The 14,695-nt window shown below is 47.0% G+C and overlaps 1 protein-coding gene across 2 annotated transcripts; it reads right to left on the bottom strand.

Moving 5' to 3' along the window:
• Positions 1 to 2,360: 2,360 nt before the first annotated feature.
• On the bottom strand, positions 2,361 to 10,809 carry LOC308580461 (uncharacterized protein). 2 transcript variants are annotated; one of them, XM_081182140.1, is made up of 4 exons: positions 10,585 to 10,809; positions 8,422 to 9,198; positions 7,575 to 7,701; positions 2,361 to 4,143 (listed from the first exon to the last, which is right to left on the bottom strand). In XM_081182140.1, exons 2-4 carry the CDS (start codon positions 9,175 to 9,177, stop codon positions 2,723 to 2,725), a joined length of 2,304 nt encoding a protein of 767 aa, XP_081038266.1. In that variant the 5' UTR covers positions 9,178 to 9,198; positions 10,585 to 10,809; the 3' UTR covers positions 2,361 to 2,722. The 2 variants fall into 2 exon arrangements, with proteins under 2 accessions (XP_081038266.1, XP_081038267.1); XM_081182141.1 differs by having other exon boundaries at positions 9,124 to 9,198; positions 10,585 to 10,797.
• Positions 10,810 to 14,695: the final 3,886 nt, after the last annotated feature.

Genomic DNA, 14,695 nt, shown 5'->3' on the forward strand with positions numbered 1-14,695 from the left:
AGTCAGAAAGCTTGGGTGCAACTAGCTCAGTGGTGTCGACACAGGCCGGCAGCAGGTCTCCAGAGTTTGACAAGAAACATCCTGGAAATGCCACTGAGAATTGAATGTGGGACCTGTTCAAATGCTCTCACTGAGCTGTGAACCCAGTTCCTCACCACCACCACCACCACCAAACTGGGGTCTTAAACAGGCTTACGTTTCCTTATACTGAGTATCCCTTTTTCCCCGGGTGCACCATCCTCGTTTTCTGTTCTCCCTTCCCAGCTGCCAGTCAGCATCATTCTGCACCTGAGCAGGTTCAGTCTTCATTGGGCTGATTTCTTGCCCCCACCCCCCACCCCCAGGATGTGTATGTGTGTTTTAGACTCTGCCATAAGGGTTTTTCCTTTTTTTAAAAAACTGCATTTCAGTAAATCTTGCAAAAAAACTAAGGCTGCTGATATCACTTTATACCGCTCTGGCCTCCTTCCAGATGAAGGGAGGGATATAAAGAAGTAAGTACGCTGGGAAATTAATATAATACATTAAAAATATTATTTATTAAATTTACATACTGGTTTTGACCTTTAAAGCCCTTCATGGCCTAGGACCCTTGTATCTACGGCACCGCCTCTCCCAGTATGCCCCACGGAGGACCTTAAGGTCCATAAATAGCAACACCCTAATGGTCCCGGGCCCTAAGGAAGTTAGATTAGCCTCAACCAGAGCCAGGGTCTTTTCAACTCTGGCTCCGGCCTGGTGGAAGGCTCTGTCTCATGAGACCAGGGCCCTGCAGGATCTGATTTCTTTCCTCAGGGCCGGTAAGACAGAGTTGTTCCGCCTGGCCTTTGGCTTGGAGCCAATTTGATTCCCTCCCTCCCTCTCTTTTTTCTTTTCCTTTCTCCTCCTGCGATGAGGCTACATTTTAATATTTTAATGTTTCAATATTTTAATGTTGTATTTTAATTTTGTTTTTAAGTTGTATTCCTTTAACTTGTTTTTATTATTGCTTGTAAGCCGCTCTGAGCCCGGCCTTGGCTGGGGAGGGCGGGGCATAAATAAAAAATATTATTATTATTATTATTATTATTATTATTATTATTATTATTATTATTATTATATACCACCCTTCATCCAAAGAGCTCAGTATAAAAACCCAATAGTATTAGAACACTAACAGCAGCAGCATATAATTGCATATCAGACAGGTGCCTTCACTGTTGTCTTTTTGGTGTCTGCTGTTTCAACAAACTATAAAATCTGTTATCCCTCTTGGATTTGAATGTGTGTCCTGTTTTAAATCATTTTTACAGTCATACCTCGGGGTTTTTAAAACAATTAAAAAATCAAGCAGCATATAAATTTTATGAAGTATAAATTAAAAAATATGAACTTGCCCAGTGTCAAACCGTCTCAGGGGTGTCTAAAACCTAAGAGAAAACTTGCATTTCAGGGAGAATATCTTTTCCCTTAGGCATACTTATTTCCTACATGCAGACACTTTAAATATTTCTTTTTTTTTAACACACAATTTTCAAACTTATTATTTATTTAAAGATTTCTCACAATGAATATTTGTTTGAATAAGGAATCTGAAAACTCCAGAACTGACCAAACACCTCACAATTTAATAAGCACGTCACAAAACTGAAGCTGTGGTCAGGTGAGACGTCAAGACTTCGGGGGACATAATAAAGTAGAAGCTACAAAAGGAGTGAAAAAGAAATGGGGAATTAACAGTGTGCCTTAAAGAGAAAAAGGCACACCGACCTTAAATACATTGTGTGCACAAATCCATAAAGGAGGCACACCCATAATACTAACTGACAAATAGCAGCACCTCAATGAACTCAAAGACAGTGTGTGGAAGTGGACAAACTGAAATGTTCAGTTTCCATAAAGGAAAACAAACAATATAACTTAGAAATCTACAGCTAATACACAGACATGGCCCTCCTAGCTAATCCCAGCCTACTAGCTTAGAACAAGTAAAAAAGAAAGAACAGAAATATATGTATAAAATAGCTATACAGTGGTACCTCGGGTTACATACGCTTCAGGTTACATACGCTTCAGGCTAGACTCCGCTAACCCAGAAATATTATCTCAGGTTAAGAACTTTGCTTCAGGTTGAGAACAGAAATCGTGCTCCGACGGCGCAGCGGCAGCAGGAGGCCCCATTAGCTAAAGTGGTGTTTCAGGTTAAGAACAGTTTCAGGTTAAGTACAGACCACTTAACCTGAGGTACCACTGTATTAAAAACATGACAAATTCTGAAATGTCCCTTTCTGTCACACTGAAACAGCTCTCCCCATGCCACCCTCTGGATAATATAAATCCACAGAGTTGCGACAATATTGGCGCTAAATGATGCACAAGGGTTTGGGGCCTGTCACGTTTTTATTATTATTTTTAGACACCAACCACATATTTCAGGTGCCAAATGTCACATTTCCAATAGGCCAGAATGTACATTATCTATTCTAGTGAGTCATGAAAATAAGGAAACATCAAGTGAAGCTGTGATCCTCTTCAGAAACTTGCATCTTTTCCTCTGGTGCAGGGATGGGGAACCTGACAAGAGCTTCCACATGGGGGTTCCCCTCGGCCTCAGAAATCCGTTATTATTTTATTATTTTAGCCCATTAAAACCAGAACCTTTGGCTCTCACTGTTATACGTGACTGAGGCAGACTGGTATTGCAAAGGACACAGGCCTGACAGCATCTCCACTTTGTTCGGGCCTAGCAAGGCTGCCCTCCTGGTTGAACGCTACCGGGTTCGGCAAGTGCCGGGCTATACACGACGCTTTCCACGATGGCCGAGCGCTTCCCCCTGTGGACTTTTTTATGCTTCGTGAGGTCCGAGCTCGAAATGAAGCACTTCCCGCACTCAAAGCACGCATAGGGCTTCTCCCCGGTGTGGGTCCTCTGGTGCGTAATGAGGGACGACTTCCGGTTGAAGCACTTGCCGCAGTCCGAGCACTTGTGCGGCTTCTCTCCCGTGTGGATGATGTTGTGGTTCAGGAGGTTGGAGCTGGTACTGAAGCTCTTCCCGCACTGGAAGCACTGGTAGAGGTTCTCGCCCGTGTGGGTCCTCTTGTGCGTGATGAGGGGCGCTTTCGCGTTGAAGCTCTTCCCGCAGTCGGAGCACGTGTAGGGCTTCTCGCCCGTGTGGGTCCTCTCGTGGATGATGAGGTGCGTCCTCTGGCTGAAGCTCTGCCCGCAGTAGGAGCACTTGTACGGCCGCTCCCCCGTGTGCACCCTCTTGTGCATCATCAGGTTCGTCCTGGTGCCAAAGCCTTTCCCGCACTCCGAGCACTCGTAGGGTTTCTCTCCCGTGTGGATCCTCTTGTGCGCGATGAGCGAGGCGATCTGGTTGAAGCTCCGGCCGCACTCCGAGCAGTGGTACGGCTTCTCGCCCGTGTGCACCCTCTTGTGCCGCAGGAGCTGGGAGCTGTTGCCGAAGCTCTTCCCGCACTCGGGGCACTCGTACGGCTTCTCGCCCGTGTGGGTCCTCTCGTGCGTGATGAGGGACGACTTCCAGTGGAAGCTCTTCCCGCACTCGGAGCACTTGTGCGGCTTCTCACCCGTGTGGACGATGTTGTGGTAGATCAGGTTGGAGCTGGTGGTGAAGCACTTCCCGCACTCGGAGCACACGTAGGGCTTCTCTCCCGTGTGCGTCCCCTTGTGCTTCAGGAGGGCAGCCTTGGTGCCGAAGCTCTTGCCGCACTCTGAGCATGGGTAGGGTTTTGCTACGGCTACGGAGGTCCCCTGGTGTGGAGCAAGGGATACGCCATTCTTGAAGGTCTTCCCACACCGGGGGCAGATGTAAAACTCTTCCTCCGTTTGTGATTTCTGGTTCGTGGGGATGTCAAAGACCTCGCAGAGATTTCCGCACTCGGTGCACTTCTTTTTGCTCCTCAGCATCCCTTTGTTAGCTGTGCTTTCGTGCGAGCTTCCATTACCTCCTTCACAAAGCAAGGCCTTCTCTGCTTCCTTCCCGGCATGGTTTCCCTGGAGACTTCTTGGTTCTGGCTGACACTCAGGCGCTGCCTCTCCCTCAACATGAAACAGGGGGAAATCCCCTTTGGCTCTTCCCAACGATGTCTCATTGAGTTCCACAGGTTGTGGATCTCCCTCTTTTGTCTCCATTTGATCCTCGCCTGGCAGAATAAAGGGAGTCTCATGAGTCACAGTGCATCATAATGAAACAGTCTGCAACAACCAGCTATGTTCCAGATGTTTTAGGACTACAATTCCTATCAGCAACTGTGCTGGGGGTACGTTGATGGGAGTCATAGTCCAAAATATATGGAGGGCACCTGGTTGAGGAAGGCTGCATCAGAAAGCCAATAATGGTATAGTTCTTAAGGGTGTCAGACCTGGACTGGGGAGATCTAAGTTCAAACTCAAGGGGAGACTTTGAGCCAGTCATTTATTTTGAGTCTGATCTACCTAATAAGGTAGTTCTGATTGTTTTTTAAGTGGGGGAGAGGGAGAGGGAGAACGATGTACACAATCCTGCTGTGTCTTGGTACGCAATGTCAGTAAAACAATAGTACTTAATTTAGAATGTTCAAAAATTTTTGTATATTTTGTTGTTATTTTTACAACCGCCCTGTAAGGTAGGTCAGCGTCGTTTGCCACTGGTTTTCCTCTTCCTGCTGACTGGAGCTGCTTTAATCCTTAGCTTTTAAATTGGTATTCTGTTTTTTTAAAACCTCTTCTTGATCTTTACAGTTTGTAATGTTTTACTTTTATGTAAGCTTCCTGTAGGAAATGCTGTTGATACGACTGAGTAAAAACACACACCAAGGTTGTATGTGGGAGTAAGCCCCATTGAGCTTGGTGGTGCTTACCTTTGAGTAGACCTGCACAGGACTGCACTGTAGATAAATAAATAAATAAAAGCGCTCCTTGTTCGGGATTCCAGACTTCTCGGTCTGCCCCTATCTTGTGGCAATAATTTGTTTTAAATTGCTTTTTATGTTTCATTTTCCGTTGCTGTGACCAGCTCTGCAACCTTATGGTGAAGGGCAGGTAAACAAATCAGCATTCCCATAGCCACTGAACTAGAAGAAGAGTTTGGATTTCATATCCCGCTTTATCACTACCTGAAGGAGCCTCAAAGCGGCTAACATTCTCCTTTCCCTTCCTCCCCCACAACAAACACTCTGTGAGGTGAGTGGGGCTGAGAGACTTCAGAGAAGTGTGACTAGCCCAAGGTCACCCAGCAGCTGCATGTGGAGGAGCGGAGACGCGAACCCGGTTCACCAGATTACGAGTCTATCGCTCTTAACCACTACACCACACTGGCTCTCTAGATGGACCATTGTCCAGTTTGTGGACTCCTATTCCATTCCATTCTCCCTCTCCATGTTTTTTCTTTGTCTCACCCTGCCCGCAGTCTGCTAGCCTTCCTTACATACTCACTGAGCATGCTCAGTCCTCACTGAGTTGTTTCTCCTCTCGCCTTGTTTCGAGTCCTTTTCTCCCTCCCCTCCCCCCCCACCGCAAACTTTGCAAACCTTGGTGTACCTGCCAGCCAATCCACCTGCCCTGAGTCTGAGTTATGCCATTTTGACTACAACAGGATCCACGCCTGGGAGAAGGGCTTTGCCCTTAGTGCACAAGACGTCTTTCCGACAACAATTTAAGAAGGCTGTTGACAAGCTGGAATGTGTGCAGAGGAAGGCAATGAAGATCATAGCTGTCAACTTTTCCCTTTTCTTGCGAGGAATCCTATTCGGAATAAGGGAATTTCCCTTTAAAAAAGGGAAATGTTGACAGCTATGGTGAATAATAATGATAATAATAATAATAATTTATTATTTATACCCCGCCCATCTGGCTGGGCCTCCCCGGCCACTCTGGGCGGCTTCCATAAAAACCAAAAATACAATAAAATATCACCCGTTAAAAACTTCCCTGAACAGGGCTGCCTTAAGATGTCTCCTGAATGTCAGGTAGTTGTTTATCGCTTTGACATCTGCTGGAAGGGCGTTCCACAGGGCGGGCGCCACTACCGAGAAGGCCCTCTGCCTGGTTCCCTGTAGCTTTGCTTCTCGCAGGGAGGGAACCGCCAGAAGGCCCTCGGCGCTGGACCTCAGCGTCCGGGCAGAATGATGGGGGTGGAGACGCTCCTTCAGGTATACTGGACCGAGGCCGTTTAGGGCTTTAAAGGTCAGCACCAACACTTTGAATTGTGCTCGGAAACGTACTGAGAGCCAATGTAGGTCTTTCAAGACCGGTGTTATATGGTCTCGGCGGCTGCCCCCAGTCACCAGTCTAGCTGCCGCGTTCTGGATTAGTTGTAGTTTCTGAGTCACCTTCAAAGGTAGCCCCACGTAGAGTGCATTGCAGTAGTCCAAGCGGGAGATAACCAGAGCATGCACCACTCTGGCGAGACAGTCCGCAGGCAGATAGGGTCTCAGCCTACGTACCAGATGGAGCTGGTAAACAGCTGCCCTGGACACAGATTTGACCTGTGCCTCCATGGACAGCTGTGAGTCCAAAATGACTCCCAGGCTGCGCACCTGGTCCTTCAGGGGCACAGTTACCCCATTCAGGACCAGGGAATCCTCCACACCTGCCCGCCTCCTGTCCCCCAAAAACAGTACTTCTGTCTTGTCAGGATTCAACCTCAATCTGTTAGCCGCCATCCATCCTCCAACCGCCTCCAGACACTCACACAGGACCTTCACCGCCTTCACTGGTTCTGATTTAAAAGAGAGGTAGAGCTGGGTATCATCCGCATACTGATGAACACCCAGCCCAAACCTCCTGATGATCTCTCCCAGCGGCCGCATGTAGATGTTGAAAAGCATGGGGGAGAGGACAGAACCCTGAAGCACCCCACAAGTGAGAGCCCAGGGGTCTGAACACTCATCCCCCACCACCACTTTCTGAACACGGCCCAGGAGGAAGGAGCGGAACCACTGTATAACAGTGCCCCCAGCTCCCAGCCCCTCAAGACGGTCCAGAAGGATGCTATGGTCGATGGTATCGAACGCCGCTGAGAGATCCAGCAGAACTAGGAAACAGCTCTCACCTTTGTCCCTAGCCCGCCGGAGATCATCAACCAGTGCGACCAAGGCAGTTTCAGTCCCATGATGAGGCCTGAATCCCGACTGGAAGGGATCCAAAGATGTTCAAGGGTCTGGAAGCTAAGCCTGATGAGGAGCGCTTGAAGGAGCTGGGTATGTTTAGACTGGAAAAGAGGAGACTGAGAGGAGATATGATAGCCATCTTCAAATATCTTAAGGGCTGTCACATGGAAGATGCTTGTTTTCTCCTGCTCTGGAGGGTGCTTGTTTTCTCCTGCTGTTGAACCAATGGCCTCAAGTTGCAAGAAATGAGATTCCAACTAAATGTCCGGGAAAACAGCAGTGGAACGGTCTCCCTCGGGTTATGGTGGACTCTCTTTCCTTGGAAGTTTCTAAACAGAGGCTGGATGGCCATCTATCATGAATGCTTTAGCTGAGATTCCTGCATTGCAGGGGGGTGGAATAGAAGACCCTTGGGGTCTCTTCAAACTTTAAGATTCTATGATTCTATGATTCTAACAGCACCTGCTTTAGGCTCAAGCACTTACCCAGTAAGATGGCCTCCCGATCGCTCCTTTGCTTGGCATCTGAGGCAAATTGCAGCTTCCCCAGGTCCAACATATCCTGTGCCGGCACTGTGGTGTTATCAGCCATGTCTTCCAGAGGCTCTGACATCTGGAGTGGAAATGTGAGAACAGTTTTAAGATGCAAAGAGAATTTGACCGGGGGAGTGGGGAGGACCAGAGATCCCAGTGAAGTGAGTTTTCTCTACCCATCACTACCCAAGCAGTGCTGGATCCAGAAAACAGCAACTGCACCCCAAGCCCCAGTCTATCACAGAGAGACAGGGTTTGTACTGCCTTGGCCTCTCACAATACCAAACACAGCCCCTTACACATGTCCGTATTTCACTGGACGCAAAAAGTGGACATCCTCTCCCTTTCATTCTGAACAGAGGAGAGGTGCAAAGAGCTTCTGGCTGGTTATCCACTGGTGCAAATGGTTTAAAGGTAGGCATGCCCACATTTTGGGGGGCCCATCTCTTTTTCTGCTCTTTTAGATGCATAGCTGTCAACTTTTCCCTTTTCTTGCGAGGCATCCTATTCGGAATAAGGGAGTTTCCCTTAAAAAAAGGGAAATGTTGACAGCTATGTTTAGATGTGGCAGCCATTCTGTATTACACTATAATCCCAAACGGAAGCCATTTTGTTATGCTATGCACCCGGCAGCAGCGATTTTGTGACTGGTGCCCACGACGCTTTCTCGAATTTCCGAATATGCCCGCTGGCCCCCACAAAAGGTTGGTGGCCTCTGGGCTGCAGGTTGACCTGAGCCCTTCTAGATCACAATTCCAACCCAACCCCAACCTCAGGGAAAAAGCAGCCCAACACAGACATTCCAAGGCAGCCTGCAGCTCTCCCTCTCCCTGGCTCTTTTGGCAGGAGTGCTTGGTGGGCATCCCTCCGCCTCTGGCTGCCTCATTAAGAAGTCCTCTGCCAGGGCCACCGCTTCAGAACAGGTCTCTGGGCCGCTCTCCCGGACCCAGTTCTGCATCGCCAGAGGCAGGATGGTCAGGAACTGCTCCAGGATCACCAGCTCTAGGATCTGCTCCTTGGTGTGTCTCTCGGGCCTCAGCCACTGGCGGCAAAGCTCCCAGAGCTGGTTGAAGGCCTTTCGCGGCCCCTCGGCCTCCTGGTAACAGAACTGCCTGAACCGCTGGTGCAGTGTCTCGGAGCTGAGGGCCTCCCCGTCCAGGACCTCTTCCTTCACTTTCACAGCAAAGTCCAGGCTTTTGTAGGCCTTGCAGGTTTCATCATCAGGACCTGCCGCGGTTTGGGTTGCGTATTCCCGGCTAGGCCAGTGGTAAGCCTCAGCTGCTCTGGAGGCTGGGATTTCTTTGGCGCCAGGCCCTGACCAGGGGCGTAAGTTTGTCCATGTTGAACGAGAGGGCTGTGGCGCGCCCAGGAACTCTGACCACTGGGTTCCCCAGCCTTGCTGCAGCAACCCCTCTTCTAGTTCCTGCTTAACGCCTTGCGGTGGTGCCTGAGCCACAGACTTGGTGGTGCTCTCCCCGTGGACATCACAGGCTCTTCCTACCTCCTCCAATCTCCTCCCAGCTTGCTTGGGTCCTGCAAGGTCTTGCTCCTCCATGTTGAAATCTTGGCAGCAGCTCTGGAAAAGAAATCCAGTATTAAAATGAAGTGGGGCAGTGCAATGTTGAGAAAAACCATATCCCCGAACAATTATAGAGGACCGTTGTAGTGTACCTATAATAGCAGGGGAGAAGAACCCCAGGCCTCAATGAGGCTGGAGATGGGAATGTGAGTCTACTTAGAAATTAGTGTACTGTGTAAAGGTAAAATTTGACACTCATAAGGTAGCACAGAAAGGAATGCAGCCCTCAAGCTGATTGCAGACCACCACTGCTACATCTCTCCTTCAAAGTAGCATTGAGCTAATCATAAAGATGTACTGATCTACTTATCCCCACAGAATTTAGTATGGTCCTGTGTCTGGAGTGTGCCGCTTGAGACTGTGGGCGAGGCCTCACATCAGGGAATGCTCACTCTTACAAGAACAAATAAGCACATCCCTGCACACAGAAAGCTAGTGCATCAGGGATAAGTGTTCTAGCCTTGCCTTCTCGCTGACATATTAGCTTTCTAAGTGCAGGGATTTTTTTCTTTGCTGAATAGCTGCCTTTTGAAGTGCTTGGGGCTCCCTTGGTTTTATTTGCACAACCATGTTGCAAGATGGGGTCAGGTGAGAAAGAGAGGGGGCGAGAAAATGGATGGCCTCAGAATACCCAGAGAACTTCATGGACGGTCAGGGGTGCAAACCCAAAGGTTTAGTTGCCACAAAAGTGTGCTTCACATGTTCTTGCGGACAAATCAGAAAGGCAAACTAAAGGTCAGAGATGATGATGGGAGTTGAGAGTCCAGCAACACCCAGCAAACTACTACTTCCCCATCCCTGAGGCTTTAAACACCATACATTTAAAGCACGCAGCTCCCTCATGCCAAAGATTCCCGGGAACCATAGTATACCCCTACAGGCCTACAATTCCCAGCATCTAAAATTACTGTTCCCATGATTCTTTGGAGGAAGTCCTGTGATTCAAAGGCGTGGTGCGTTTGCAAGCTAGCCAAGTTACAGACAGGACAATGGTTTGGCTTGTTTAAAGGAAACGTCCCTATTGCCTTCTGCTCTCCAACCGATGAGCTACACGCACAGAGACCCTAAAAGGACTCTTGGCTTCTTTCCACCACCCACTCCGCCACCTATTCAATGGCCCTTATGTTTTTCCAAAAAACAAATATTTCCTTCCACTGCTCCTAGTCTGGACAAGGCGGCGGCTGCGGTCGTGGATCAGCTGCAGAGGCGGACTAAAGAGGGATGGTTTCTCTAGTCTATTTGCATTTCTGCAAAATGGGAAGGTGGGGAAGCCCACTACCTCTCCCCCAAATTTCCTGCTGCTGCCTGTTCCCCAATTGGCTCCCTCTATTCCATTGGAGATCCCCTCCCCCCCCCCAAAAAACCCCTCGCTTCTTAACTCACTTCTCCAGTTATGCTGCAGCTGTGGCAATCTGTACTCCAAAATGCAATCAATATATTATATTTTTTTAAAAACAAAATGCATGCAAAAGGCTGTTTCTTCTTCCCAGCCAGCTAGGAGAAGGGGGGGGGGGCAGGAAGAAGAATGCATTTGCAGCTTCAAATGAATTCCCTTTTTCTGGCCCTGTCTAGGAGTCACAGCTCTGTGACATTAACCCCTTGAAGCCCCTGCAACACGAGGGGGACGAATGGGCGGAAAGATCCTGCACAGAATGCAAATAGCTGGGGGCGTAAAGCAGAAGGGGGGGGGGAATCCTGGTTTCCGAAAGGTGCTGAGGATGCATCTATCTGGAACCCATGTCTTCTTCAGCCCTAGAAGAAGACTGTTTTCAGGCAGTTACAATACAAGAAAGTATTGTAACACTTTAAAAGAGTACCTTAACAGTTTTCAAGGACATTGATTCTCCCTAAGAACCTTGGGAACCGTAGTTTGTTAAGGGCGCTGGGAATTCTAGCTCTGAGGGGTGGACTACAGTTCCCAGGATTCTTTGGGAGTAGTCCTGTCCTTAAGATGTATGGGTCACCTAAGGTCCTCTCCAGATGTCCTTTTCCTTGTGCATTTGTGCTCATGATGCTATCAGGGTTGTTTCAATACTGTTTACATGTGCAAACATTTTGGGGTAGACACACTGCTTCGTTTCCAATCTGTGCATGTACCCAGTGCTTTTTTGCTGGGGGTACGCATACCCCTAAAGTTTGGCCTCATTGAGGGACAGTATTTCAATATGAGCAGAAAAATGAGAGTACCCCTAAACCTACTTTTTTAAAGAAAAAAAGCACTGCATGTACCATAACTTCCTGCTGAAGTCTTCTAACTTTTCACAGAACAAACGTTCTGGTATTTTTTTTATGGCCTGCTTTTGTTGTGCTAGAATAGTGCAGGAGTGCCCCTTCTGGCAGCAATAATGCGATAGCATAATAAAGCGGAATGATGTTCAGTATAAATCAGCCACCAAATGCACTATCATTGTACCAGTGACATTTTGCAAAAGCACAATTGCAGAAACCCCACCACCATGCTGAAGGGGCCCTAACAAATTTGCTGTGGCATATGGTTTCACAGATTCAAGCCCACTTCATCAGATGCATGAAATAAGGTATGGAAGTCCTTGTTCCCCTAATTCCTGGCCCTGGTAAATCAGTGCCCATATTTTGAGGAAATACCTTTGAACAATTTTCTTTAAAAATGCTTTGCTAGCTTTTCTTCCTCTTCCTCTTGTGTGTCCCGCTCCATCCCAACCAACTGCTTACATGCAAAATGGTGCTGAATGCATTTTGCATTTCAGTCAAAGGTCACTTCCACAGTACACATTTAAAGCACTTCTAACAGCTTCACCCACAAAAACCTGGAATGTTGCATGCTGAAGGTGGTGAGAGTTGTTAGAATACCCCTCAACAGAGCCGTAATTCCCAGCACCCAAGGGGGGAAAAACAGACTCCACGTTTGCAGAAGGGGGAAGCCATGACTGCTTAAAACTTACAGGGTGGGTGCCTCCTAACACAGAGATCAAGTTCACCAAGGTTTTGCCACAACAAAACTGCCAAAATTTCACAGGACTGCTAGGCTTTTTATATGTATGCACTGGCTCTTACACATGCACACAAGATTTTAAGTACAGTGGTACCTCGGGTTACATACGCTTCAGGTTACAGACGCTTCAGGTTAGACTCCGCTACCCCAGAAATTGTACCTCGGGTTAAGAACTTTGCTTCAGGATGAGAACAGAAATTGTGCAGCGGCATCGGGAGGCCCCATTAGCTAAAGTAGTACCTCAGGTTAGGAACAGTTTCAGGTTAAGAATGGACCTCCAGAACGAATTAAGTTCTTAACCCGAGGTACCACTGTACTTTTTTTTAGTGTATGCATTCTTTTTCAGGATTGCTATATAGTATTTATACTTGCACACCAGTCTGTGAACAGAGTCTCTGCCACTCCCCCCCCCAAAAAAAAAGTGGTTTGGTGGAGTCTTGTGCAACAAGCCCACCCCCCAAAGAAAAGTTGGGACTTTTTGCAATAAGGAAAATGATGAGTTTCCCCAACGCACTGGTAAGTGTGGGGTAACCCTTGCTTTGACACATCATCTTACCTGCCGGCAAACAAATCAGAATGAATGCTCCATAAACAGGGTGTCTGGAAGCAGCCTTCAACTGCAGACACCCTATGTATTCAAAGCCGCCCCGAATCCAGGGAACTGTAGTTCCACTCCCCACAGAACTACAATTCCCAGCGCCTTTAAACTACTTTCCAAGATTCATTGGGGGGAAAGCCATGTGTTTTAAATATATAGTGTGTTAGCAGCCCGAGTCTTCTGCCCATCTGTCTTCTTGCTCCCATCCCTTCGCTCTGTGGTGCCTTCGGGGCAAGAGTACGGGCAGATGTCCAGGGCCGCCACTCAGCAGAATGAGGAGGGCCCCCCAAGGCAGCAGGGCTGGCAGATGGAGTTTGTGTGCAAGGACAGACATTAATCTTTGCGAATGTATCCTAGTTTGGCATAGGCCTTTAAGTGCAACCTGAGAATACCATTCTACTTCCAAGAAAAGAGGGGTCAGTGCAATTCAAAGCACAGTGGTACCTCGCAAGACGAATGCCTCGCAAGACAAAAAACTCGCTAGACGAAAGGGTTTTTTGTTTTTTGAGCTGCTTCACAAGACGATTTTCCCTATGGGCCTGCTTCGCAAGACGAAAACGTCTTGCAAGTTTGTTTCCTTTTTCTTAACACCGTTAATACAGTTGCGACTTGACTTCGAGGAGCAACTCATAGAACGCAGTGTACATAGTAGCCTTTTTTGAGGTTTTTAAAGACTTTGGTGATTTTTGAAGCTTTTCCAAAACTTCTTTTGCAGCCATTTGGTAAGTTAAGCTTTTAAAACTTTTTGGGGGGGTTTTGGATTTTGGGTTGGGGTGTTTGGAATTCAAGGACTTGGTGTTGGGAAGGGGTTTGCAAGAATCTGGAAGCTTGTGTGTTTTTTTTCCTGAATTTTTATGATTTTCTGTGACCATTGGGCCACTGCTGTTTTTTTAAAAAAATTCTGGATTTGAATGTCTGTGTGCTGGGTGGCTGGGGGAACAGTTGGGGAGGGGTTTGCAAGAATCTGGAAGCTTGTGGTTTTTTTCTGCATTTTTATGATTTTCTGTGACCATTGGGCCACTCTGCTGTTTTTTTAAAAAATATTCTGGGTTTGAATTTTGAAATGCTCTTTACAGTATGTGTGACTTTAAAGAGCACTTAATAAACTCTTGTTGTACCAAATTTGGCTTTGTTTGGACTTTTTTTGACCATAGGAACGCATTAATTGATTTTCAATGCATTCCTATGGGAAACCGTGCTTCGCAAGACGAAAAATTCGCTAGACGAAAAAATTTGCGGGACGAATTAATTTCGTCTTGCAAAGCACCACTGTACTTGTGTACCTCAGACCTCCTACAGTTGAATAATGGTTAGTATATTCAGGATGTGATAGTTTCTGTCCTCCTCTCAGGTCTTAACTGACAGATAAGAGGGTAAATTTGTCTGACAAATTAGTTTCTCTTTTGTAACCCTTAAATGATTCTTATTAATGTTCTCCACCATCACAGCATAATGTTTACCTATAGTCTGGTCAGTAAATTGATAGCAGTGGTTCAGAAAATGAGATAGAATAAACTGCATTTATATGTTGTGTCTTCTGTTTCTTTCTTTTTAAAGCACCACTCAAAGGGTATACCTTCTATGGAGCTTAAATATTGAGGTGGACCTTAACTTTATTTGCTGTTGGCGCTAAGGGGCAAATCTGATTATTTTTTATGTTGATGGTTTCTTGCTTTTTTTTGGTGCTTTTGAGGGAAAGGGGGGTGGTTACCTGTTTTATTGCAAGCATAAAACTTTTATATTCACTGCGTTTCACACAATTTGTAAAACTACTCCACAATGAACTTTCCCCCCATTTTCCCAAAATTTCTATTTTTTCTGGGGGGAAACAGGGGGAAAACATTTTTTTCTCATGGCTTCAAAATTTCCGGAAATTTTACCTCTCTAATTACGATACATACACAGATACCCACACAACAAAGCAG

The sequence above is a fragment of the Podarcis bocagei genome (genome assembly GCF_964188305.1).
Source record: "Podarcis bocagei genome assembly, chromosome: 2".
NCBI classification, from domain to species: Eukaryota; Metazoa; Chordata; class Lepidosauria; order Squamata; family Lacertidae; genus Podarcis; species Podarcis bocagei.

Bases quoted from the DNA above. Each gene is read 5' to 3' on its own strand.
- LOC308580461 (XM_081182140.1), bottom strand. From the start codon at position 9,177: ATGGAGGAGCAAGACCTTGCAGGACCCAAGCAAGCTGGGAGGAGATTG. The intron at 7,702-8,421 runs GTCTGTGTTGGG...TTTCCACTCCAG, and splicing joins GCTGCAGGCTGCCTTGGAAT to ATGTCAGAGCCTCTGGAAGA. The intron at 4,144-7,574 runs GTAAGTGCTTGA...TTATTCTGCCAG, and splicing joins TCGGGAGGCCATCTTACTGG to GCGAGGATCAAATGGAGACA.